At 35.1% G+C, this 25,505-nt stretch overlaps 3 protein-coding genes across 4 annotated transcripts; 1 reads left to right on the top strand and 2 right to left on the bottom strand.

Moving 5' to 3' along the window:
• Positions 1-281: 281 nt before the first annotated feature.
• On the bottom strand, positions 282-4,517 carry LOC111782315 (probable serine/threonine-protein kinase PBL7). Its single transcript, XM_023663180.1, has 5 exons — positions 4,321-4,517; positions 3,222-3,421; positions 2,165-2,354; positions 1,656-2,047; positions 282-896 (listed from the first exon to the last, which is right to left on the bottom strand). The coding sequence occupies exons 1-5, from the start codon at positions 4,436-4,438 to the stop codon at positions 630-632; spliced, it is 1,167 nt and encodes a 388-aa protein (XP_023518948.1). The 5' UTR covers positions 4,439-4,517; the 3' UTR covers positions 282-629.
• A 2,729-nt stretch (positions 4,518-7,246) lies between these two features.
• On the bottom strand, positions 7,247-20,501 carry LOC111782292 (rab GTPase-activating protein 1). 2 transcript variants are annotated; one of them, XM_023663157.1, is made up of 19 exons: positions 20,215-20,501; positions 19,427-19,496; positions 18,647-19,282; positions 18,368-18,553; positions 18,167-18,280; positions 17,694-17,752; positions 17,316-17,382; positions 17,133-17,184; positions 16,926-17,018; positions 16,669-16,752; positions 16,323-16,547; positions 16,138-16,229; positions 15,528-15,589; positions 13,070-13,139; positions 12,286-12,366; positions 12,107-12,208; positions 10,079-10,221; positions 9,451-9,568; positions 7,247-7,631 (listed from the first exon to the last, which is right to left on the bottom strand). In XM_023663157.1, the coding sequence occupies exons 1-19, from the start codon at positions 20,283-20,285 to the stop codon at positions 7,482-7,484; spliced, it is 2,475 nt and encodes an 824-aa protein (XP_023518925.1). In that variant the 5' UTR covers positions 20,286-20,501; the 3' UTR covers positions 7,247-7,481. The 2 variants fall into 2 exon arrangements, with proteins under 2 accessions (XP_023518925.1, XP_023518916.1); XM_023663148.1 differs by having other exon boundaries at positions 16,138-16,547.
• Positions 20,502-22,456: 1,955 nt separating this feature from the next.
• LOC111782306 (CDP-diacylglycerol--glycerol-3-phosphate 3-phosphatidyltransferase 2) lies at positions 22,457-25,183 on the top strand. The gene is made up of 7 exons (XM_023663168.1): positions 22,457-22,893; positions 23,617-23,714; positions 23,831-23,881; positions 23,985-24,098; positions 24,330-24,386; positions 24,474-24,559; positions 24,658-25,183. Exons 1-7 carry the CDS (start codon positions 22,599-22,601, stop codon positions 24,776-24,778), a joined length of 822 nt encoding a protein of 273 aa, XP_023518936.1. The 5' UTR covers positions 22,457-22,598; the 3' UTR covers positions 24,779-25,183.
• The last annotated feature ends 322 nt before the right edge of the window (positions 25,184-25,505 follow it).

Genomic DNA, 25,505 nt, shown 5'->3' with positions numbered 1-25,505 from the left:
CTTAAATAAGAAACCCGTTCCAAAATTTAAAACTTGATTTTTAGTTCCAGAATCACACCCATAAGTAAAAAGTTGATATAAAATTTGAAAAGAATACAAAACAAGGGAGCAATTGTGTTCCATATTTGTTCTTGGCTCTGCCCCTCCATATCAGAAACACTTCACATTTAAAGCCTGCATATTTGTAGAGTAATTGCTGCCCAAATTCATTGCTGAGAACTAAAAAGAATGAAAATGCAGAAGGCATAGGCGGCCGGCGGCGGCGGCGGAGGTGGTGGTGGTGGTGTAAGAATGCTTGAAAGCTTTTGCAATTCAAAGTGTATACATTCACAACTTGAATCAACAGCAAATCCACAGGAAGACCTATTTCTATATAGCTACAAAAGCACCAAGCTCAATTGTACATACATAAAGAATCTTGTGCTGGAAGGAAATGGCTTGGAACAGGTGAGGAATAATCAGAAGAATTATAACAAAAGAATTGAAATTTTTTTTCTAAGAACAAAACCTGGGGGAGAGTAGAGGAGCTATCTGGAATGCAACTGCACCACGAGACATGCCAGGATTCTTGTTTCATATACTTGTCTGATTGTTAGAATTTGGTTTCATGGTAGCTTCTTTTTTAAACTTCACAGTTCTCTTCTAGAAGATCTAGGTGTGGACGAGCTACTGCGGGCGCTTTGAACTGGCTGCGTTTCAGGATCGCATTTTTGGGAGGCAAGATATGTGAGGGCTGTGACGACATCGGCGATGAGGGGACGCATATGAGGCTGTTCCTGAACACACATTGCAGCTACTGCAAGAGCTTGATATAAGCCTCTGACTGGGTATTGTCCTTGGAGCAATGGATCGGCCATCTGTGGAAACTTCCTTCTGTCTTTAAATAAGGGTTGTGCCTGAGATGAAGAAAAGTAAGATTTTTTGGACAACAAACAGATGATCCTCCCCTTATTTACTCCGGGACATATAAACAACTATATATAATGTCGCAAATCATATCATTTGACAGAAATTGTATTTGAAAATGCAGCACAATATACATTTACTTGGATTCAGCTCAGGTATCCGAACTAATATTCATTTACTTGGATTCAGCTCAGGTATCCGAACTAATATTCCAAGGAATCTTTAGAAAAATCATAGTCTTTAGAATAGATACGAAAAAAGATAATATCGGGTCCACAAAATTCAAAATTTCAAGAATAGTAAATAAGGAAGGTCACAGCTAAAAACAACCAAGCAAATGACAGCAGTCACAATCATGGTTCAGCTTCTTAATAAACTTCTTGTTTTTACGATATAAATATCATATGTAGGCACGAGTATATTTAGTCTATCATCAAAAGAACCCAAAACAACCGTGAATTTTCAGTTTTCTTCATTTGGAAACCGAACCCGCCAAACCAGACTGTCTTCAACCCAAACCAATAGCGGTTTCAGTGGGTTTGAGCGGTTCTTTCGGTTTTCACTTGCACCCCTAGTGCTGTGTGCATGCGTAAGTTGTAATTGGATCGTGTGTGAAACAAGTGAGCTTACAGATCCCACAATTATCTTCACACGAAGATGATCTTTAGAACAGCATATTAATGTAAAGAAGTAAGAGCGGAAGGCATGAACTGTATAACTAAAGAGGAAAAGGAAGAGATGATTAGTACCCATGCCACCAAATTATGTTCCCCTGCGGCTCTTGAATTGTCAATAGCTTTTCTGCCAGTAATAATTTCAAGCAGAACAACTCCAAAGCTATAAACATCTGATTTTAAAGTGAGCTGGCCTGTCATTGCATATTCAGGAGCACAGTATCCATACGTTCCCATCACTCTTGTGGACACATGAGTGTTATCCCCCACGGGGCCTAATTTTGCCAAGCCAAAATCGGATAGCTTAGGATGGTAATTTTCACCAAGCAGGATGTTAGAGCATTTCAGATCACGATATATAACTGGGGGGTTAGCTTTGTCATGCAAGTACTCTAAGCCCTTTGCAGCACCAGCAGCTATTTTCATTCTTATATTCCAATCAAGTCGTTTCTTCTCGGGTGGGAGATCTGGCACAAGTATTTTATGATGGTGTCATTAACTCAAAAGAAACAAGATTAAAGAAGAATGCAGAAGGGAAAGATGATTGAAAAATGAAGGTAATAGACACTGTGGTAGATGCAAACCATGTAGATGGTCTTCCAACGATCCCAATGGCATGTATTCATAAACCAAGAGTCTTTGATCGCCATCCGCACAATAGCCAATTAAATTAACAAGATTTGGATGATGGAGTAGGCTTAACATTAGTACTTCAACGAGAAATTCCCTGTTCCCTTGTAGCCCATTTCGATCAAGTTGCTTGATGGCAACTACCTGTATTCAACAAAATCACAAGGATCAGAACCTCCCTGCAGCGTTTCAAATAAAGGCCTTCAAAAAAATGCAGTAAATTGGATATTTAGTCCATTTCCTCTTTTCTTTAGATTTTATGTCTGTCTTACGTGCGTGAGAGAGAGCGTGTACTCAATTTTACAGCTTTAAGTTCCTTCCCAGATAATTAGACAGCTACAGTCAATACAACATTTTTGCAAATAAGTCCATTTCTTTCGACAGGTGCAGCTCAATATATTTATCTTGAGAAAAAAATTCAGGTTGAATGATGATTTTAGCAACTAGGAAATCACAATAACAATTCTTTTTGCTCAGAGCTCCATTTCTGCAGACAGTTTCAATTATTTCTCAGACTAAAGAATGGATGAACTGTTTTAATTCAGATGTGCCACCAATAAAGCATTGTTATAGAATGATTTGATATTCAATATGAGCTGCAATAAGATCAACAGCACCGGCAGGGGTGCAAAATTAATGTTAATATGCCAACTTAGCTATCTTCGTTCGCAGTTATGCAGATTACTAGCCAATGCTAAAATTTCATCTTTTCTTAAAGAGAATGACATCGTTGATAGGATTGAGATCAACAATATTGGTAAAAAGGGTTTCCACCAAAATGTATCCAATAGAATAAGATAACTATGTTAGAACATTTAGGATTGTTCAACCTTGCAGCACAGACAGCAGAGACATCCAATGTTACAAAACTTCATGGATAAAGAAATAGAGCAATAGAAATTTAACCTTATGAAAACAAACTTGACTTAGAGTTTAAGGTAGTAGCGAACTCGATCATTGTCATGATTACTCCAATGATGAAGAAAAAAAAAAAAAAAAACTAAAATCTACCTGATTTATGCTCTCCAATCGTCCTTTATATACTTGACCGAAACCTCCTTCACCTAAAAGACAGTCGGCTCTAAAATACTTTGTTGCAGCTGCCAACTCTCGGAATGAGAATGTAATTGTTTGTGCTGCAATCTGATCAGAACCTTCATCTTTTAGAGCCTCGTTCTTCCCATTAAATATCGGCTTTACCATTAACTTTTCTGCATATAAAAATGGGTTTACAGAACAACATTCAATAACAAGTTTTGCAAAGGAGTAAAAGGCAATTTTGATAATTAAAACACATAAGCATCATTGAAAATGAAATAATAGATAACATAGAATGATTAAACAACATCCATCAACAGCAGTAGCTGCATTGCAAAGCAGACCAGAAATGCATACAAACAACACGTTTTTTCCCCCAAAAGAAAAAGATGCCACCTAACAATCCGATAACCCAAAATGAAAATTTTGATGCAACAACACAAAGAAGTAGTATAGTCACCTAAGAGAAGAAGAAGAATATGATGAAAAGAGAGAGAACCGCGGAAAGTACATGGAATCAAATTAAGTTTATAACAGAGTAAATAATCCAAGCATCATCATGTACACCAAAGCAAAACAATTCGAAATGGGAATTCTTAAAATTGGGTTTATGAAGCATCTAACTGAGATATTTCATAATTCACTAAAAAAGAAACTGCATCAACGATTCACTATGAGATACCAAAATTTCAAACCATTTCAAAGAGCCTGCAACAATCCTATACATAAAAAAAGAAATTAAAAGAAAGGAAAGAAATAAATAGACTCCAAGAACAACTCCTTACTAATATCCTTGTTAATTCCAGCCATCAATTCAAAAACAACAAAAGAGTTTGAGAAAACACGAAAATCACTNAAAAAAAAAAACTCAAAAGGGAAAATTAAAACACCTCCCATTCAAATCCTTGCAAATCCCCAGACATGGCAAGACCATTGCCATTAACGATGGATTTCCTATCCAAAGTTGAGTAAACTAAACTCCGCAGTGCACATTTGCATAAAAACTCGAGTAGAATCTCCAATTGAACGCAAATGAGAGCGATAAATTGTTGAACATTGTTCATAAATTTACCTGAAGTCGATGGGATCGGATCATCGTCCTTCTTCTGAACCTGCTGCTGCTGCTGCTGCTGCTGTTGCTGCTGTTTTCCCCTCTTATTTGAACCTCCAGTACAGAGAAACCATCCCATGGCGTACTCTCTCTCTCTCCCGTACCTCACAGAGTATCACCGAAGTCCACAGAGAGAACTGAGAGAGGGAAGGTTAAAATTGACGCCCAAACACGCTTATATCTTTTCTTACCAGGCCCTTTTTTGCAGATACATCCTTTTATTTTACTAAATTTATGAAATATCCCCATATTTTTAAAATTTCTATTCAATGCACAAAAAGTGGGTGCTAGTCGCAAATAAACAAACCTTGAGGATGAGTTAGAAAATCTTAAAATTTCTTACAAGTTTCCAAAATTTTATTTTCTAGGTCGGATACATTTTTCAAATTTTCAAATTTTTAATTTTTAAATTTTGCGAATTTATTAAAAGGTAAATTTGATATTTTATATATCATGTTTTAAAATAATTTTTAGACATAAAATATACATAATTTAATGGTTTCAAATTTTTTTCCCTCTTAACTCTAAAAAAAGTAAAATAATTTTTAATTTAAAAGCCTCTTTTTAAAATATAAGGACTAGAATGATAATTTAACAAATTTATGGATCTATAATTAAATAAATGGAAATACAAAATAATTTTAAAATGATAATAATACGTCAGTTTTTTTTTTTTTTTTTTTTTTTNGTTGTTTCTCAATAAATGTAAAGAAAAAATAATACAAAATATTAAACCAAAAAGTTCTGAAATGGGAAATTTTTAACAAAGGAATGTCAAAACAAAGTTTTTAAATATTTTACCTTTTAAATTGAAATAGCTTACCAAAATATGGTAAATAAATTTTCAAATAATATTCTTAATTAATTATAAATTCAATCCAGAACTTTTTCATTTGTGTGTATTTTATTTTATTTTTAATTTGAAAAATAAAAAAATTCTCCCTTTTAATATATTTTTAAATTTCTAATTTTGATCTAATAAATCATTCCTATATTTATTTTTTATTTATTTTTTCTTTTAAGAGGATAGATACCAAATATAAAGTTTAGAGTAAAGTAGGACCTACTTAAAAAATTGAATCAAAATGATAATTAACTAGACTCTTTAACTCGTGTTCTCTTTTCCTCTCTACTTCTTCCACTAGCTTTCTATCTTGTCTTTTTGTCGAGTGACGAATAGAATCGTTTCTTTTTCTTTTAGCAACGTATAAGTATTTACAAGGTGTAGTATTTTTTTGGATGTTGAATAAATCAAGTGTAGAGAAGAGAGAGAAATTGAACGAGATCGTGAGAGAGTGAAAGGGAAAACTCGTGAGAGAGAGTGGGAGCGAGAGCGAAAATGAGAAAAAAACATGGTAACACCAGCAAAAAGTTAGAAGCATGTTCGTTTGGAAAAAAAAAACGTTTGAAATATTTTTAATATAATAATATTATACATTGTAATTTTATTTATTTTAAATTTAAAAATGACTTATAGTATACTATTTTTATTCTCACATTTACATTTTTTAATTCAATTATCATACGTAATTATGAATATTAAAAAAGAGTTGATCATGCATAATATTAGTTTTTTTTTTTTAAATAAAAAAAACTATTTTTTTGCAAATATTTTTGAATCTCAATAAAGCCTAACTTTATCTTTTTGCTAACCACTAAATATTCCTTCATTCACATAACTTCATAATTAACCTACCAACCCATCGTAATTATCGCTGAAATTACAATATTAACTTCTATTATATCAAAATTGTTAGATATCTGTACAATATTTTATTTTTAAGAAATATCCTAATGTTTTAGTTGTATTATTAAGTTTTTAATAATTTTCTTATCCATATAGACGGGTAAAATTGATTTGGATAAGATTAAGTCATGTAATAAAAATAAACTTTTAATTTTAATGAGATTTATTGCGACTAAATTGTTATAAGTTTAATACATTGAGAAGGGAATTATTTGTACAATTATTCTCAATTTCATGTGATTGCTCTCAAATTTATTAAATATTTAAGTATAAGTCGAGCTTACAGACATAGAAGCTTACGAAAATTTGAAAGTCTGACCGATAATAATCATTATTTTAAAAAATGACTTCAATACATGTCTTTGAAAAGAAATATATTAAAAAAAAAACACACAATTTCATAATTTGATTATTGATTATTATGGATCTAACTCTCCAAAATAAATTCACGACCACAAAATTTTTATGTACTTACGACAAAAAGATTTAGTGTGTGAAGTGTGGTACTACCAAATGACCATTTTTTAAAAGTACATGGATCAAAATGATTGTAAACTAAACCAAAGTTTAGAATATACATTTAATAGAGCGATTAATCTTTTTTACATTTTGAATGCATATCTTAAAACGGATAAAATACATTTTAAGTACATTTCCAAGCCATTTACTGTTCTACTAAAAAATGGCCTTACTCAAGGTTGGACCTTAGTACAGGCTATTATATTTATTGCCCAGAAGCTGCAAATGGCAACAAACAGTGTCCTTTAACATGTTCTTGGTCACCAACCAATTACAGTAAGCTGACACGTGGCAGCCAATTGGGACTCCACCTAATTTCATGGTCAGCCTCAGGCCTTTGAATTATGAGAGGGAGAATTAAATATGTAAAGTCAAAAAGTACATGAACAACAGAGCAAGCATTTATGGAAAGTTGAATAACAACAGCATTATAAAGATACAGAAACAGGGGTAAGAGCCTACCGGTTTTGTGGACAATCTATGTTCCCAACTTCTCTGACCTGTTATTTTGAAATGCAATCTGTGAGGATTAGGAATTTTTTTCAAGTCTTTATGAGGGTCTAATGGGAACCGTACTTAGAAAGGATGATGGCATGACAAGATTTTTTTTAAATACAAAGATTTTACAATTATTATCCTGTAATTTAACCAAACAAACAAAGAATCAACCAAAAAATTGGTTCTACCTGGGATCTATATATATTATATATTTCTATGCTGATAGAGAAAAGATACACATATCTTAGAAACTATTGTTGGGAGTGGTATATAGATACAGAAAATGCAACAACTCCAAAATGATGGTGTACTGCAATTTGTATTGTATAGATACGAGTACCATTTTTGAGATGGAGTTTTACTCGTCATGGAGGCCGTTGATGTGTTTCTGATCAACGCCTGAATTTGGTGACTCTTCTTCAGTAGTTTTTTTCTGGATTGAAGTTTCCTCTTCGGTAGTCTTGCTTCCATCATTTGGATTTGGGTCCTCAACATTGGATGGTTTTCCCTGTGGGGTACGGAGCAGGCACGACGTTAGAACATTGGGTTCGAAGACACTAAGGAAGAAATAGTTTTCATCGCATTAAGTTGATACATAAGAACATGCATACTACTACGTTACGTTTACAGTTAGTTAAAATCAGTGTTAAAGGACTGTGCATTGAAAAAGAATGATAATTGAAAGAATCAAATTGATAGTCCGGCAATGAGACAGCTTGTGTTTAAAGAGCGGGTCCCAAACTCCAAACAACCTATGCAGAAATTTAATAATTTAAATATAGAGAAAATTTCAAGTATCAGACTACAAGAGATATTATTATGGGTGGGGTCTCAGTTGTGCACCCCATGACCTATTTTGAATATGAACTCGGCATAAAAAAATAAAAAAATAAAAAAAAGCTACACCAGACAACTCATTGAAGAACTTGATGCCTAATACACATGACAAATTCATTACCAGAATGCTACCAAAAAGAAGAGAGAAAGCAGACTGGCAGGGTCTAATCAACGGCGAGAAAAATTTACAAGACCAAAATGCTATAATTACCCTTTGACTCAATTGGCTGCTGATCCACATAACAAGGAAACCAGTAGTGCGTCCATTTCTCATAAAAGGATTAAGGTTATCGACTGATGGTCTCTTTCCAAAAAGAAAGCCAGTCTCGTCAGGTTTCTTTTTTTAACGTAGCCGGGAAGAAAACAACAGTTCCTATGCTGAAGTTCCCGCAGCAGGCTCGTAAAGCCTCAGTCTTTAAGTGAAACAGAGACAAGCGTAGGAAGAAGAAAAAAGCCAGGCAAGGACCATAGTTTTTCTTTTCTAAATATTAATTCATCCCTGAACGGGTGCTAGATACTCTTTTTTATGAAGGTATAATACTTACCATGAACGGATGTGTAAGACAGAGTGGAGGCTTTCATCTCAATAATTGAAGGTTGTGTCTAGAATTATTAGGGAAAGGGCTTGAAATAGGTAACTTGGCTCCACACTCTCTCCTTAAATAAGGTTTTTGGATTGTCTCTTGCTATTGTTGCAGTTCTTGGAAGCAATCCTTCATCCAATATTTCATGATAGAGGATGCTTCTTTGGCAAGTTGTTTTCTTGCATATTCCAAAGAAATAGGAGGATCCTTGAAGGAGTAAAGAGTGTTTGGTAGGACGTTTGAAATATTATGTCTTAACTCCTAGCCGAATGTCTGCCTCGATCTCTGACCCTCTAGTCCCTTATTAGCTTCTTCTTCACCTTAATAACTTAATGGATAAGTTTAAAAAGATGGAAATCTTAAGAAGACTAAAATGCACTGAAGCTAGGAGTTAAGACTAGGATTACAAAACGTTTGGTAGGACGTTTCCATCTTAGTAGAATATAGTCCGCATCTTCATGTAGAGCTCCTAGCACATAAAATTATTTTGTAATCCTAGTCTTATGATCAACCTTGACCAAAACGCTTTACTCTTATCCAAAGAGAAATATTTTTCTAATTACCAACAATAGAATCCTTTCTTGTATATGCTGGCAGTTCCCTGCGTTTCACGTTTCTTAGTTTTAAAAGCTATAGGAAAATTGATAAGCATATTTTTCATATTCAGATGAAGATTTAATACAAAATTTTCTTACTTATTTATGATACAAATTTATGGTTGGGGTTAATTAAGAGATTTTGTAATATACGGGAATATTATTAAAGAAAAAATAGTCACCAAATTGTAAGTTTTTATAAGTCCATAACTTTGCATTAAAAGGAAATCAGATACTTCGAGAAGAAAATATTAGAATGAGCAGAAAGAATAGACCTCTATGTAAAAGTAAAGGGAAATTAGGCAGTAACCTTGTTTTTATCACGCCAGCCAAACCCAAATGGTCGACCAAGCAAACCTATCTTTCTTGCAGGGAAGTCCTGTGCAGACTCTTGACTGCTCCTTAATGAAGAGTCCGATGGCAAGGATCTGAAGAAAAAAAAAAAAAAAACCCTCATTTCAACTTAATGTAGATTTTATTTACAGAAGAAACATGAGCATAAAAAATAAATAAAATCATAAGCTTGTCCCACAAATGTTAGTGCGGGTTTTATAAATGAACCCTTGTTCTTCTGCCATGCATTTCCTTTGATCATACTATTAACCCAAAATTATTGCCACCAATTTATGGGAAGTCAAGATGAGGGATTTCAATTTAATAATAATTTTGAAGTACACTCGAACATTCTATGGGAGAAAAAAAAAAAAAAAAACAAGAATCGATAAATTCTACGAAAACTTAAAAGAACAAGAACTACAACTTCCACAAAAAGAGGGATGAAACCCAACATCATAAAAATGGATCATAAAAATGGAATTGCAAACATGAATTAGCAATTAAAGAACAAAACATAACAAACTAAAGGTTTTCTTCAGTAACTAAAGATGGAACCAGGGCGCCTGAAAGAGATGGGATTTTAAAAAAAGTTAATTACACACCTAGGAGAATGTACAGAGCGGGGAGAAGGCTGTGCTTTGAGTTGGCCAGACTGGTACTGCAAGGTTGCCTCCAGCATTGATTCTGCCATAACTGCTCTCTTCTCCATTTCAGCAAGCGCGGTAGTAGCCTGTTCATACTTTTCCTACACAAATACAGTCGTTCTAGCATAAGATCAGCACAGAAGCAAATGATCCAATTACTAATAACCAGAGTTGGGGACCTAAACCTAATGCTCATTTTTAAAGTTAAAACAAATACAACTTTGTAGTAAACGTTATCAAAATACAATTACAAGATGACAAAAGATAATACTATAACCTAAGGGGTTATGCTTCTTTTTCTTCTCAATAAGAAACAAACTTTCATTGACGGATGTAAAGGAGGTTTGTGCCTTTTTTTTGTCAAGGCTTGTAGGTCATATGAGCAAATTGGTTAACCTTCTCAATATTCAAACCTACAGTTCATAGCTCCTAAATGGAGTTAAATCCTTCTAAGATTGTTCATTTTATTTTGTTCTTGTGAGGAAAATAACCTTCTCAAGTGGTTAAAACTTAAAAATTACTTTTGAACTCAATTAGGGTCTAAGAAATAAATCGCCACTGTCCTTGCTTTCATAACATCCAAGAAGTGGAAGTCAACCATGTGACATTCATTAAATTGTGTTGCAGGAAGCTGGCCTTCAACTTACCTGGAACTTCCTATGGTGAATAATTCTGGATCTGTTGCCTTCAGACCCCATGGACTGATAGAAGTTCTTGTGTACATTTTAAATGGAGCTGTTTGGTCTTCAGGGAGGCAAACCAAAGCGAGTGGAAATCTGGATGGCAGAAGTCTTAACTGGATGGTGGCTTGAAGACAAAGCTAAATTGCTATAGATTAACCTGTCAAGGGCAATCCTTTGGCTGACTTGAAAGAAAGAAGCAAAGGAGTTTTCTCAAATAAGAATACTTCTTTAGCTTCTTTTTTTTTTTTTTTTTTTTTTTTTTNGAGTTTCATTGTAAAAAGGGAGAAGAAAAAAGGAGGGGGAGATGAGATATCCCCACACACCAACGGGTAACAAAAAAAGATGCCCTCCTTCTTTAGCCTATTTTTATGATCTTGTACAGTTTACGGCCTCAAACTGGAAATGTATCCCATCAGAGATTTCTTACCGAAACGAAAAATCGATCAGAATTTTTTTTTCCCTAGGAAGGTGTAACGTCAAAAGTAACATTAGGTACATTGGGCAACTACGAACCTATTAACCATAGTTACAAAAAGGAGGGACCAATTTACTCCAAGTCAGGGCTAGCCAAAACTATGATTAGTGTCAGTAAAGATAGATGAATTCCTGTCTAGCCAAAGGGACCATATAAAGGCGTAATTGAAGTTTAACCATAAATTTTTTTTTTTTCACTTTCTGACGAAATCAATTAGAAGGTTCCCCGTGGATCAAAGATTAGGCTGATAACCTTTAAATTTTCCAATGACTTACTCAAGAGGCTTCCAGGGATCAAATCGCAATATGCCAACAGTGTATTATGACAATAGGGTAAAGGGATCAAATTAATTCTAAGAATATCGATGATCTAGATAAGGAATCTTTGGCTGTCTTTTCTAAAGGCATATGCCCATTTTGATGCAAACTTTACTCAGAGGTTGAAACGGAGGAATAGATGACAATGATTCTCAATCATATCATTGAAAGCATCTCCTTTATGAACTGGATTTTGAATGGTGCATGAGCTTTTTCCTACAGATCTCTCTCACATTGTTTCCATTTAATATCTTCTTTTCTAGTGGCATCAAGGCATTTAAGTGCAAGGGTATTAAATCATGTGAGTTTTCCGACAACAAAGTGAAAGGAATCAGTTGTAGTTAAACAAATAAGTTGAAGGTGGTATTGGAAGGAAAAGATTTCATATAAATCACCCCAGGGACAAAAATTTCTATTACAAATATTACGATCCATCTTTTCTTATTCTTTTCTTACCTCTAATAGAGAATTTAGAAAGATGCATCATATAAAGCGATTAACAAGAGGTAACCTGAAACATCTGAGCTGCATATTTTTGTGCTGCAGAATCTTGCTCAGCAAATCTTCGAGCATCTTCAGTGAGTTTTTGCTCTTGTTCAACCCGCATCAAGACCTAAAACAAAGCATGAATCCTCATGAATGAAGAAAGATAATCAAAAGTACATAGAGAAGGATAATAATGACAGAAACCTGTAGCATTGCCGTTTCCTGTTCCTGTTTATCGGCAAGTCCCTGTCGAAGCTCAGCAACCTCTTGTTCCAATTGCTCAACCTGCGCATCAATGCAGTTACTCAAACAAGTAAACACTACGATAATACTGGGAAATATATACTTTTTGTACTTTTGCTTACGTTTATATTCTTTTTGTCAGTTTAAAAACATAATGAATTTAAGTCATTATATGTTAGAAAACTATTCGCCGTTACATATTAACAATGACCACTTAAAACAACAGAGAAAATATAGAACAGCAAAAAATTGATTGTTTCCATTTTAGATAACTTAAAATAAATAATGCAAGAAAAAACCAGCATAATCGCTAACGTTTTAGATAATAAAAGTAACAAGCAGTTTTAGCAACAATTGCATCAACTAGCTCTAAATCTCTAGTTCAGAAGCCATGCGTAGAACTTTACGGGTCAGATTTATTTATAGACTATTTCAGGTGCATTTATTTATAGAATTCCTACATGTCACTTGCAGGCTACTCACTTACATTTATTTATTAAAATAACAAATAAAAAAGTGGCAAGAATTGAAAATTTCTAAGCCGGCAAAATGGTTAACGCCCTCCCTCATCTTAGTACTATAGCGAGTAATCCATAAATGAATGGAAGTTACTAGCTATTTCCAAGAAGGAAAGTTCACGCCAATAAAGGTTGAAGATATACAGAAATTTTCAATCAACAGCACGAGATGCTTAACACGGAGGAAGCAAGAAAAGAACTCAAGTCTTAAGTTATTTTTAATATACCCTAGCACTCAACTGCCGACGATTATCCTGCTTAACCATCTCCATTAAAGCAGTCTCCAGCTCCTCCGCTCTGATAAAAGTACAGAAAGGTCATGTATAATTGTAGAAATAAGGAATATAATAGAATGAATGTAAGGGTAGTCGATATAACTGTAATCTAGAGAGCCTGTGAAACAGTATTTTGAACACGACTGCACCACACAAAACTAGATCTCATTCTATTTACTTTCAGGATCTTTTTTATCATTTTTAAACTTTTTTTTATCATTCCTTGTTCAACTCACTCTTATTTTTCACTGATGATAGTGCTTAATGGAAGGATATCAAAGATTCTTCGCATGCAAATCCACTTTGAATTACTTAAAATATATTCGGTAATGCTTGTCACCTTAAGAAGTAATTTAAAATGCTTAAAATCAATTTCTAAAAGAATAATTATGTTTTGCTGAAAAATAAGGAAGACATTTTGAAAGAAACAAAAAGCAGTTAAAAGTTTTTTTTAAAAAAGAAAATTGACAAGTACTTTAACGATTTCTTTTGACTTAAATACATTATCAATTAATCTGATCACATACGTTGCCATTAACTTTTTGTTCCTACGAATGAACATGTTTTATCTCTCCCCTCTCTCGCCTCTTCCCCTCCACCACACCAACCCTTCTCGCCGAAACTTGCTACCATGACACAAACATCACTCCCTCTACTTTTTCCCACCATGTCTAGGCCTAAGCGTCCACTGGAAGATGGGGGGCTTGGCATTGTTGACATTAGGCTCTGTAATAAAGCTCTCCTGGCTAAATGAATATGGCGCTTTATACAGGAAAAAGGGGCTCTATGGAGGAAAATCATCAAGGCTTAATTAGGATCTCATCATAATGATAAAAAGCCATCCACTAATCATCATGTCTCCTCCAAAAACCCATGGAGCCACATTCTGAAACAGAAGGACCCTTTTTATAGCAACAATGAGTGCATTGTTTCGACGGAAAATCCACCTCCTTTTGGTTTGACCAATGGATCAGGATTGATTCTCTCAGAAAGAGCTTTCCTAACTATTTTTCTATTGCTGAATCTAAACATGAATCCATTTCTAATGTGTGGACCCGCGGAAATAGCTCTTAGACTTTGAACTATAGGATGAATCTCAAAGATGATGAAATTGTTGAGTGGGCCTCCTTTTCTCAGATGGAAGCTTGAGAGTAGTGGATTCTTCTCAACAAAATCATTGATCTCGCACCTCTCTTCTGTCTGCTCCTCGCAAGAAATGGATCTTTGCAAGAAAATGTGGAAGTTCCCTTGTCCTAAAAGAATCGAAGTCCTCCAATGGTAATTAAGCTACTCTTACCTCAACTCTATAGATCAACTACAAAAGAGGGGCCCATGGATCAACCTTTTCCCTTCTTGTTGCTGCCTCAACACTTGGGTGGATTAGAATATTACTGATGGATCATCCTTTCAAATCTAGAAAGGAGCTTCTTTGGCCTAGCATTATCAGAGCGGTTTTACGGAAGACTTGGGATAAAAGAAATGCAAGAATTTTCCAAGGCAAAGATAGGCCCTTCAGGGAAGGTTTAGAGTTAACTATTTTCCATGCTCCTTTTTGGTGTAAAAACATACAGCCCCTTAGTAAGTCCCTATTTAAAATTCCCGGTGCAAATTGGAAATGCTTCTTGCATTCCCTATGAACGGGGCCAATTTTGTACCTCTTTGGAAAATTAAAAGATAGAGGACACTAATACACTTTACGCCTCATAATATTNTCTTTCAGTGCATACTTTCTTTTCTTAATTTCACTCTGAATGCATTTCATCAATTACTTTTACTTGTTTTCGCTCGTTAGCTTTGAAGTTCTTAATTTCACTAACATCCAAACTAATTTTTACCATTTTTAGAAAGGAAAACGAGAATAGAGAATGTTTAAAAGGTTGTGAGCCGCACACCTTGATGAGGGCATTTCACTCACTCAGCTTCACTCCTAGGCATGCCAACATGAAAATAAACACTTTCTTCCAACAATTTCTTTCCGTACATACACCCTCTCATTAATCTCTTTCTACATGCACTTTCTTCGTCATTCCATATTCTATTAACATAGACACATTCTCTCAATGATTGTATCTCTACACATTTCTTGCTTGTGTAATTCACGTGCAATGCATACTTAATGGTCTTTTTATTTTACATTTAAAAGGCTCTTTTTTGTTCTAATTAAATTGACCTGAAAAGAAGTTCATGCTACAGCCAGTGAAGTTGTTTGTTGAATGATGGTGGTTTAGAATAACTACGTATGACTTAGATTTCATAAGCGTCCATCACAGAGCTAAAATTTTCAATAATGTTTTGCATCATTGCCACCATAAATCATCACAGCAGCATTAAAAATTGTAATTGAGTCATGAGGAAAGATGTGTGAGCATACACAAGCCACAAAAAACTAAATTAAATAAAGAGTATGTACCTTAAAATAGAAGATCGCTTCTCCTCCAACAGTTTACACAATTCAACCTTTAACCACACTACCTGCATGTTGTAGGTAAAAGTTCAAACCAAAGCTAGCAATAAAGGTTCTTTTATCAACTACCTCTTGAAACTCAAATATCAGTCAAAGTTCATACGTAGAAATAAAATCATGGAAATCTTTTCAAATTCCTGATTCAATCTATATATATGAAATTAACATGCGCAATCAATCCTACAAAAAAATCCAGAACCATTGAAGAATCTCAGTTGCTATTTAGCATGTATGCCTTCTGGGTCATGATTCCCTTTTCAGCTGACGAGTTAAAGCCAATACTTTGAATATCTCTATGACAGAAAAAGAACAGTTCTACAGTAACATAATAAGCTAGTTTAAAAATTGATTGATTTATTTCTTTAAGTCCATAAACAAAATGTGCATATTCTAGTTTCTAAACCTGATATCAATATCCCACTAGAAATGTGGGTGTAAGTACTCTTTTAACACAGAAACATCCACTAGGATTACCAACTGAAAAGCAATGTCATGAAACATTAATTCCTTTAAACCCGTAGAGAAGGCTGAGAAAAAAGGGTAACATATAAACGACCTGATCTTGAAGATCGGGAGCAGAATCAATCTCATCTTCCCCAGGCAATGTAATAAGAATTTCTTCCGCATTGGTGGAACCAGACTCGGGGCCTGACAAACCACCATTTACTTGTGAACTGTTCATTGTTTCTACCATCGAAGATTTTGAATCATGCTTAAAACTATAAAGCTTAGAAGCTAAACCCTGAGAATCCTTCCATGCTCGAAGCCCCTTAGATCTTTCCTCAATAGCAGTGACTACAGCTGGTCTATGTTTAGTTCTCAGCTCTCTTAATCTAGTTTCATTAACATTTTGGAAACCCATACAGGCAGTCAATACAAGTTGGCTGCTGTCAAATGTTGAGCCAGCAAGTGACTGCAGCAAAGTCACAGCATCTCCAGCATCCTTTGTAGTAACCAACGCAGGGCCTACAAGTAACTGAGAACCAAATGAAATTTCACGAAGCATAACAATCTATGGTAGAGTGCATACTGTTGTATGAACAAATAAACAAAGGATGAATATAAAAGAATTGCTTTCATCCAGTACCATATAGCTCCATCAGTGCCAGTGCTGTTCTGAAAAGCATCACACGGTTTCCTTCAAAAAGAAGAACATCCCAAACTCGAAGAACTGAAATCAACAGAAAGAGGAGACAGTTGACAGGCGACTTCATCAAATACCCACATAATTAAATAATAAGATTGTGAGCAGGAGTCAGCTAGATATTGCACCACCGGGATGTTAGATATAGTGAACAATTCGTCAGAAAATACAAAATAAAAAGATACAGTATAAAACCTGACCACTTTCCCATGGCAGCATGTTCATAAATATGGATAGGAACCACGGCCCAGTAACCCATGCCACCTGCACTCCCAGGTAATCTAGATGATTGACTGTGGCAGAAAAGGGAAAAAACAATAAAACAAAGCACGAGAAAAATTCTTGACACAAATCACTTTCCTGCATTCAAAATCAATAAAAAAAAAAAATAACGTGGATGTACAAACCCATTTTAGGAAATCTCTCACGCACCAACTCCTCAAATACAAATTGATCTACCTAATAAAGGAAAAATCATCAAAATTATTGTTAGTATTCAACCGGCTACAAATTGTAAAATTTGTAGGATAAATATGAGGGGGCAAACAGATATAAGCATAGCCAATAACTTAAGCAAAAAGATTACATACTTGAGATTCAATCATTTCCTCGGAGTAATACCCATCAAAGTAGTCATCAATAATTCCCATTAAGGCCCTAAAAGATTAAAATGTGGATAACCAGTTAGATTGGCATTTAGAGGGATGATATTATAATCTCCAAAAGCCTCCATGTGCAGCACAGTTTATGTATTCCCCTAAAAAAATATTACTAAAGAAAAGAAAGAAATTGCTAAATATGCTGCCATAATTTTACCCACATTCCATCAGCAAAAGGCACTCCAATATAAGTGTAGACCTACTCACCCACACCCCATGCCACAAGATAATAAAGAGAGAACAGAAAGAAGTTGAAGTAGTAGATCATGTCCGCCAAGGAAACCATAACAAATAAGTACCAAAACTTACCAAAAAGCATTTTCTTCAGGCATGAGAAGCAACAATAAGCCAGCAAAGAAATTCATAGCCTGAAGACGGATAGAAGTTTGAACCATCAAGATGTAGGCCAGAGAGAAAGAACGTGGAATGAAACATCATCTATTGGCAAAAATTCCCAAAAAAAATTGAGCTACTGTGGTCTCTCAAATTGCTTTTCCTGTTCGTTTCTTATAAATGAATATAGTATCAGTTCGTACAAGTCTACTGTGAATTGGAATAGCCAAAGATTGACTCAATGAAGGCCATTATATTTGGAACCTTCCCTCTTTACAACTATTAATATCATGTTAGTTTGTTAATTTTTCAGCACAAACAGTGCAGCTACAGGATATCAATCTGAACAAACAAAAAAAAAAACAAAAAAAAAAAGATTTGAGTATTACTCAAGGTCTAAAAAGTTCATGAGTTTCACAGCCGTTATGAGGGATGTCTTAAAATATTACCTGACAATATCCAACAGAGGGATTATGTCTAGCATATGCAGTCAGCAAACGCCTTAATGCATTTCTACCATCCACATCCAAAGCAGGATGGCCAGGAAAAGTGCGAGGCAAATCCTGCATTCAAAATATGGATATAAAGGGGGTTTCAAGAAAGCCAAGTGTAGGGATGCATAAAAGAGGCACTGAGGACAATGCAAAGACCTTTTCAATTTGCCCTTTCCATTTCTCAGTTGTACACACAGAGTCAGTAGAAGACCCTTTGCTGCTGCTGTCTGATTGAAGACTATGATTTTCCGCGTTGTTCTCGGAATTTGTATCTGAGGCTAGGAGATCTGTGTAATACTTTTCAACCCTCCTTGCTCTAACCCCTACAAAAGCCTGCCAAAGCTGACATAGCACATAGAAGAAGCAATTGAAAATTTTAGAAGACTGAAGCACTGGTTGATAGCCGAAAGAAACTAAGACAGAGATAATTCCTACCTCACCCCGAAGAGCCATTGGCACCCCACCTCTCACAAGGACCTCCAGCTCCTCTCTCCATGGAAATGAAGATTCGACAGGCAACAAAAAAGCTGGAATACCCACAACAAGGCCATTGGCATTGTCACTTGAAGGAGCCTCTTGTGCTGGATCCGACTTCTCCACATCATAGAACTCATCCTCAGAGTCCTCCTCAGACGCTCCACGAGGCGATTTAGCCTCTTCTATAGCAGAAAGCAACTTTCTGGTTCCAGTGTCGTGATTATGATTTGATAAATCCTTCTTTTTCTTTACACGAACACTCATCATATCTTCAATTGCTCGAAGTGATGGTCTAATTTCAGTCCATATTTGAATCTTGTGAGTTTTTGTATCCTTTTCTGATGACACATCTTCATTTTTCAAGCCATTAGCATTATGAAGGACATTATTACTGTCCAAAGCTGAATTCTGACTGTTTGAATCTTCTCTTTCAGTGTCCTCCTCTATAGTAGAATCTATCTCTTCCTTGACAGCTTCTACATGTGATGCCTTTCTATCGTCTTCCACTGATAACTCATTAACAAGTGACTGAGCAGACTCTGCTTGACGATCCAGGAAGGAGTTCCATCGTTCTGATCTCTCCTCCTCTTCCTCCTAAGTTTACAAGTACATTAAATGAACAAGGTACTATATGCATTTTTTTTTTTTTTTTTGTGGAAAATTTAAAATGTAAACAATAAAAACCTAAAGTCCCCAATGTGTACGTTTCAGGAAGAACAGTTATAAGTGGAAGAAAACCTTGTATATATTGGCATACTCTCGGTATCTTTGTACATGCTGAGGTCTCACAGCGAACCCGTATGCATCCCTGTACCAATATCAACCAATCTTTCAATGCACGAAAACCATCAATAGATAGGGTTGGATAAAAGAAAGACCAAATAAGCCCTTTCTTAATGTATATACAAATGGAAACAATTCTAAACCGAGCCTAGCATAAAATAGAAGCAGATACCGCAAAGTTGAACTTCTAAGGCTAACCCAGCTTAAGTTACCTGCCGTCATCCTCCAACGACTGGAAATTTAGACTAGACAATAACATATTATGATTTCTGAATGCCGAATTCCACCTTCCATAGCGTTCGACAATAACAAAACACCCTTTCACTTTTCAATTACAAGCCTATCTAGATTGAATCCCGATACGCACATTAATTTCCAAAGCAACCCACCGTCCGAAGCACAATAAATCATAAAAACAAAAGGCATGTATTTCTCCACGACTCCAAGAACACGAAAAAACACACCAAATTTCACAACCAACCAAAACTAATGTTCATCAAACCAAACCACAAAGCCAGCTAACCCGATACGATCGGGAAATCCGACGGTGCAAGCTAACAAAATAAACGCCCGTAATGCTGTCACGTAAACTGAAATCCGCTAGATCAGATAGAGACGATGTACGAAAAAAACCCTACAAACGAGAAAAACAGATAGCTCGAGACATTGATTCCCATGGTTTCGGAACACGTGGAGGTACCAAAACCAATGCAAGATTCTACAAAAATGAAGGAAGGCATTACCTCTTGTGATCAAAGGCGAGGAGATGGTTAGCGGCTTTGCTGGCAGCCTTCATTGATGAAGATTGAACCATACAGAGAGGTTCCCGCGGAATAGAAGGTGGAGATCTCGGATTTCCCTTGATATTCTGCAACTGAATTCAGAGAGAGAGAAAGAGAGGAAATCGGGGGTACATGAAGCGACTGAGAGAGAGAGTGAAGCACATGGAAATGGCCGAGATTAGCGTCACGTCATTAGGGGTGGTGCCTCTGGTAACTTAGCACAGAGTTCAAGATAATGAAGACCAAAACGAACCAAAAGCCAAAGCCAATGAGAATTATAACTGCTCCTGCTTTTTTTTTTTTCTTTTTTTTTCTTTTTTAGCTCACTTGATTTTCGTGTCCTTTTTGGTAATTTAACAGTGGCTGGGGAAAAAAGTATCTGCTATTATTTGGACATGTCGGCTCGTGAACATTTTCATTACATCTTATTTGTTTTTCTTTTTTGAAAATATATTTTTAAAATTTATTAAAAATATAAATATTGAAGGGTATATAAGTATTTAAATTTTGTATTTTGTATTTATTAAGTACTTGAACCTTTAATTTTATGCCTAAATTTAAAAAATTGAGATTTTATAGCTTTATTAGGCATATAACTCACTTATATACTTAATCAATTAATGAATTTAATATGTAATAAATATATTAGACACAAAATTATATACACAGCCTAATATAATTATATACCAATAACTTTCTTTTTTCGTAATAATTATTCTTTTTCTTTTTAATCCAAACAAATTAGTTTTTTTTTTTGTCACAGTTATAATAATAATATTAATAAAAAATATTATGTGGATATCTTTTTATATTTCATAAATAATATGATAATAGAGACTTAAAAAACTATGCATGAGCTATTTTTATTATTTGTTGAAAGTATATTCATTTAAATTGAATGAAACTCAAAGGGGCTATACCTATATATATATATATATATCACAATATAATATTTTTCGTCACCATGAAGTTACATTTCAAAAGTGAATAAATGATAAATAAATACATTTGGGGGAGCTGAACTAAGAGATTTATTTTTATTTATTATTAATTTTTTTATGTATAAAACACGCTTTTAATAAATAATAATAATAATACCGTAATTAAATGATTCCGGTGGGTATCGCTCGTGAAAATAAAATAAAAAAAACGGGTCATTATCCTCGTGAATGGATTATGCAGATAAAAAGAAAGGGAATTAATGAAATTAAGGCAAAATGACTTTAATAACCCTGGGAGAAGAAAAAAAAAGTATCCGAGGAAAATTTCGGATATTATTTATCAATCGTTTTATTATTTACATCGCGGTCCTTTATTTTACTGTTAATTACAAAGTGAACCTTGTGGTTCGAGTTGTAATTACTGGTTGATTTGTGGCCGTTTTTGCGAAAATAAAAATAATAATTATTTGCTCCTTTGTTTTTCTTGTCGTTACGTTTTCAGAACAACTTTGGCTCTGTGCCCTTGTCCCCCGCATTAAAGGCGGGAGATCTTTATTTTTTTTAACAAAAGAAAAAAAAAAACAAATAATTAAATTTAAACATTCATTAAATTTAGATAAATAATGTGATCCTGTTGACATTTAAGAAAATCAATTAGGAAAAAAAAAACATATTTCTTTAGATATAATCAATTAGAAGATCAAATTCTAGTAGTACTCTTGAGTCTTTCGATGCGAGTTTAGTTCGTTCTTCGTATAATAACGAAGAGATTTGACTAGGGTGAGCGTTGTTTTGTTTACTATCGTTCTCGTTCCGATCTTGTTCCTATGTTTTTTTTTATCTATGGTTGTTCTGTTTACATCACGATTTTGAGGATTTCCTTAAGTTCATAAGCCAGCGTCCCTCTGTTTTAATTTTAAGAGTATAATATATTCAAATTTTCAATATCTATGGAGGGATTGATGAATGAAATCAAATTTGTATAAAGAAGAACGACCCAATCGATCTGCCAGAGAGTTCGGACCAAACACGGAAATGAACACCAATTTTCAAACGGAAATCAATCAAATTCATGAAAAGAATCTCCAAGAAATCCAATCCAACAAATCCCCTTTCCATCCCATCTCAATTGGTTTTACTCCTCTCCCTGCAGAAACCTCTCCAATTGGTTGCGCTCCATTCCCGCCACCGCCGAACGCCGCAAGTCCTCTCCATTTCCCGCAGCCGGACCTTCCCAACCGCCGCCTCCGGTTGCGCTTGGATGCGGAGAGAGAAATGCAGTGACTTATGGGGGTGGAGGAGGTGGAGTTGGACGGTGGACGTTAGGACCACGCGCTCGACTCTTGTACGATAAGGGGCCTTCTAAAAATTTAGGGTTTTTGTAGTGGATATAAATGTTTTTCGATGGGGTCTAAAAGGTCTTATACCAATTCGACCGCAAAAAGAGGAGGGGTTTTCGGGTCAGGGTCAGGGTCAGGTTCTGATTCTGCTGCTTCTCCTCCATCTGCCGGCTCTGAATTTGTGGCTGATATGGCTACGGAGAGAAAGGACCATAACCATGGCTGGTTCCAAGATGACTTGCACATCGAGACTCCATCGCCATTAATGCACCAACACGAACCACAACATTCCAAATTGCTGACATTGCCCACCATTTTGACGCTTGCTCGAGTAGCCGCTGTCCCGATATTTGTCTGCAGTATGTTTTAAATTTCTGCCTCTTGTTAATCGCAATTATGTCTGTTTTAATCATCTGATTGAAATGAATCGATACGCCACGAACCGATCTCTAAATGTTGTGCGTTGCGTGTTACGATGTGTATTTGGCCTGACATTGGCTCCGATCAAAGGCGTAGGGCATCTGGATTGTTATCTCTGGATTTGTTTTGGAAATCGGTGTTACCAGTTCCTGTTTGTGTTTGTTCTAACGATTGTTTAAGGCGTTTCATCCATAAATGCGTTGCGTTACGTTACGTTTTATTCCAAGGAAAATTTATAGCTATTCTTTTTGCTTTCTTTTGTGTAAATATGGGTTAATTTCACTCTTTGATTTAGTTCTCTTATCATTGGACTAATTGCTCTACTGCAACTGCTTATGAACTAATTGCCTGTAACTAATGATTCTAGAGCTTCTTATTATGCAAAATCTTCCAATGATTGTGGATTTCAAGGATTTATGGTGGCAGCATGTTATTAAAATTAGGCTGCTGTATCAAGTCTAATGCATTTGGTTGTAAAAAAACACCCATTTTAGTGATTGGTTGTTTGTTCATAAAAAAGGAAATCACACGTTTCTGATTCTAACCTTCTATGTTGGTGATTGGTTTGTTCATCTCATAACCGGTTTCCTCTAGATTGTAGAAATCAAAGTGAAAGTTAATTTTAGTGTTCTAATCATAACACTATATGCTTCTGTTATTAGCCTTCTATGTTGATAACTGGTGGGGAACAACTGCAACAACTAGTATATTCATTGCTGCTGCAGTTACCGACTGGCTCGATGGTTATATTGCTCGGAAGGTATGGTCTTCGTATGTTTGTAGTCAATATCTAATATGGTGGGAGAAGCCTGTGTTGGCTGTCCATTTATAGCTGTCTCAATCAGTTTGGTCTTAATCTTTAAATTCATTTATCAGATGAGGTTGGGTTCGGCTTTCGGTGCGTTTCTTGATCCAGTAGCTGATAAGGTTGGTTCTTCTTCTCTGTTTAGGTTCTCAATCATGAGTTTGATCTTGTTAAGTTCAGATATGGTTCAAACATTATTAATCAACCATCGTTCCTTCACTACAGCTTATGGTTGCTGCTACACTGATCCTACTATGCACACAACCCTTGGAGGTTTCTGTGTTTGGTCATGTTCCTTGGCTTCTGACTCTACCTTCAATAGCAATTATTGGCAGGGAGGTAATTAGACTCCCTTGGTAGCCACTTACCATCTTGTTTGCCTGATATCAACCATTTTGATTCAATACTTATAGATTTTATGTTTTTTTGTTAAACCTTCAAATTGAGAATGCTTACTTTAATTGTTAGTTTGCTCCTTATGTACATGAGGTATGGCACACTGCTTTTCTTTTTCTTTGATTCATTTATGAATTTATAACGGATATCGTATCGATCGATTTGAATATGTAGATAACCATGTCGGCCGTACGAGAATGGGCTGCTTCCCAAAATGGTAAACTTTTAGAGGTTTGTATATACCAAAATAAAACCAATTCAGTTTGTTTGAATTGACAAAGCTTTTAACTTGGGGAGCTTAAAATTTGAGAAACACAGGCTGTGGCCGTAAACAACTTGGGGAAGTGGAAAACAGCGACACAGATGATTGCACTAACCACACTTCTGGCTAGCCGAGACAGCAGGTAAGGTTCATTTTCTTTAGTTCTTCGTTAACCATCTTTCACAGCTTAGACGACACAAGAAACTCTCTTGAATATATTTCATTTTTCTTTTCCGTTAGTCTTGGAGGATCTGGAGTTGTAGTAGCAACTGGTGTGGTGTTGTTGTACATATCAGCTTGGCTTGCTTTGTGGTCACTATTTGTTTATTCCAGAAAGATCTCGAAAGTTTTGTTTCGCTAGCACATCCCGACCCGACATTTCAATTCTCTTCATTTTTGTTGGACGACACCTGCAAAAGCTAAAACGAACCGATTGCTTAATCCGTAAGTGGTGATGCCCAAAATTTAGAGATTGTTGAAGCCATTTTCACAAGTAAGTTGCAATCTATGGAGGGTTTCTAAGAAGACAGCAGCCATAGTTACTGACCTGCAGAAGCTGGAAGTTTGGAATGAGGTCTGGATGTAACTATAAGTTTACTAACTACTTAAAAGAGTAATTATAAAGTGGCATTTTATCTCATCATGCTCATTGATATTCAAATTCAATCTCTTTGACTCTTCTTGTCAATGCTGAGATAGACCTGATATTTTTCAGGGGTGCTAAGTTTTCAAGTTTTGTAGATATAAATACATATATTTATATTTATATTTTGTCGTTTACATTTTTAGATTGAATTTATTGGAACTTCTTTGATATATATATTTCTATTTGTTTGGAAGATACACTATCTAATTGAAATAGGTTATTTTGTCCCCTCGAAAATAAGGCTGTTTGGATATGTTATTTATATTTTTTTTAGTTTAGTTATGGATCGAATGACCGAACAACAATGAAAATAATAAAAAAAACTTTATTAGTTCACAAACTTTTGATATTATATTTAGTACGATTTTTTAAAATGTTTAATAAGTTGTTCAAATGTTTCATTGTCATCACACCCCTAACCGTCACGGTCTAAAGAGGACAA

Source organism: Cucurbita pepo, chromosome LG01 (assembly GCF_002806865.2).
Source record: "Cucurbita pepo subsp. pepo cultivar mu-cu-16 chromosome LG01, ASM280686v2, whole genome shotgun sequence".
In the NCBI taxonomy this organism is placed as follows: Eukaryota; Viridiplantae; Streptophyta; class Magnoliopsida; order Cucurbitales; family Cucurbitaceae; genus Cucurbita; species Cucurbita pepo.
This window is presented reverse-complemented; position numbering and strand designations above follow the sequence as displayed.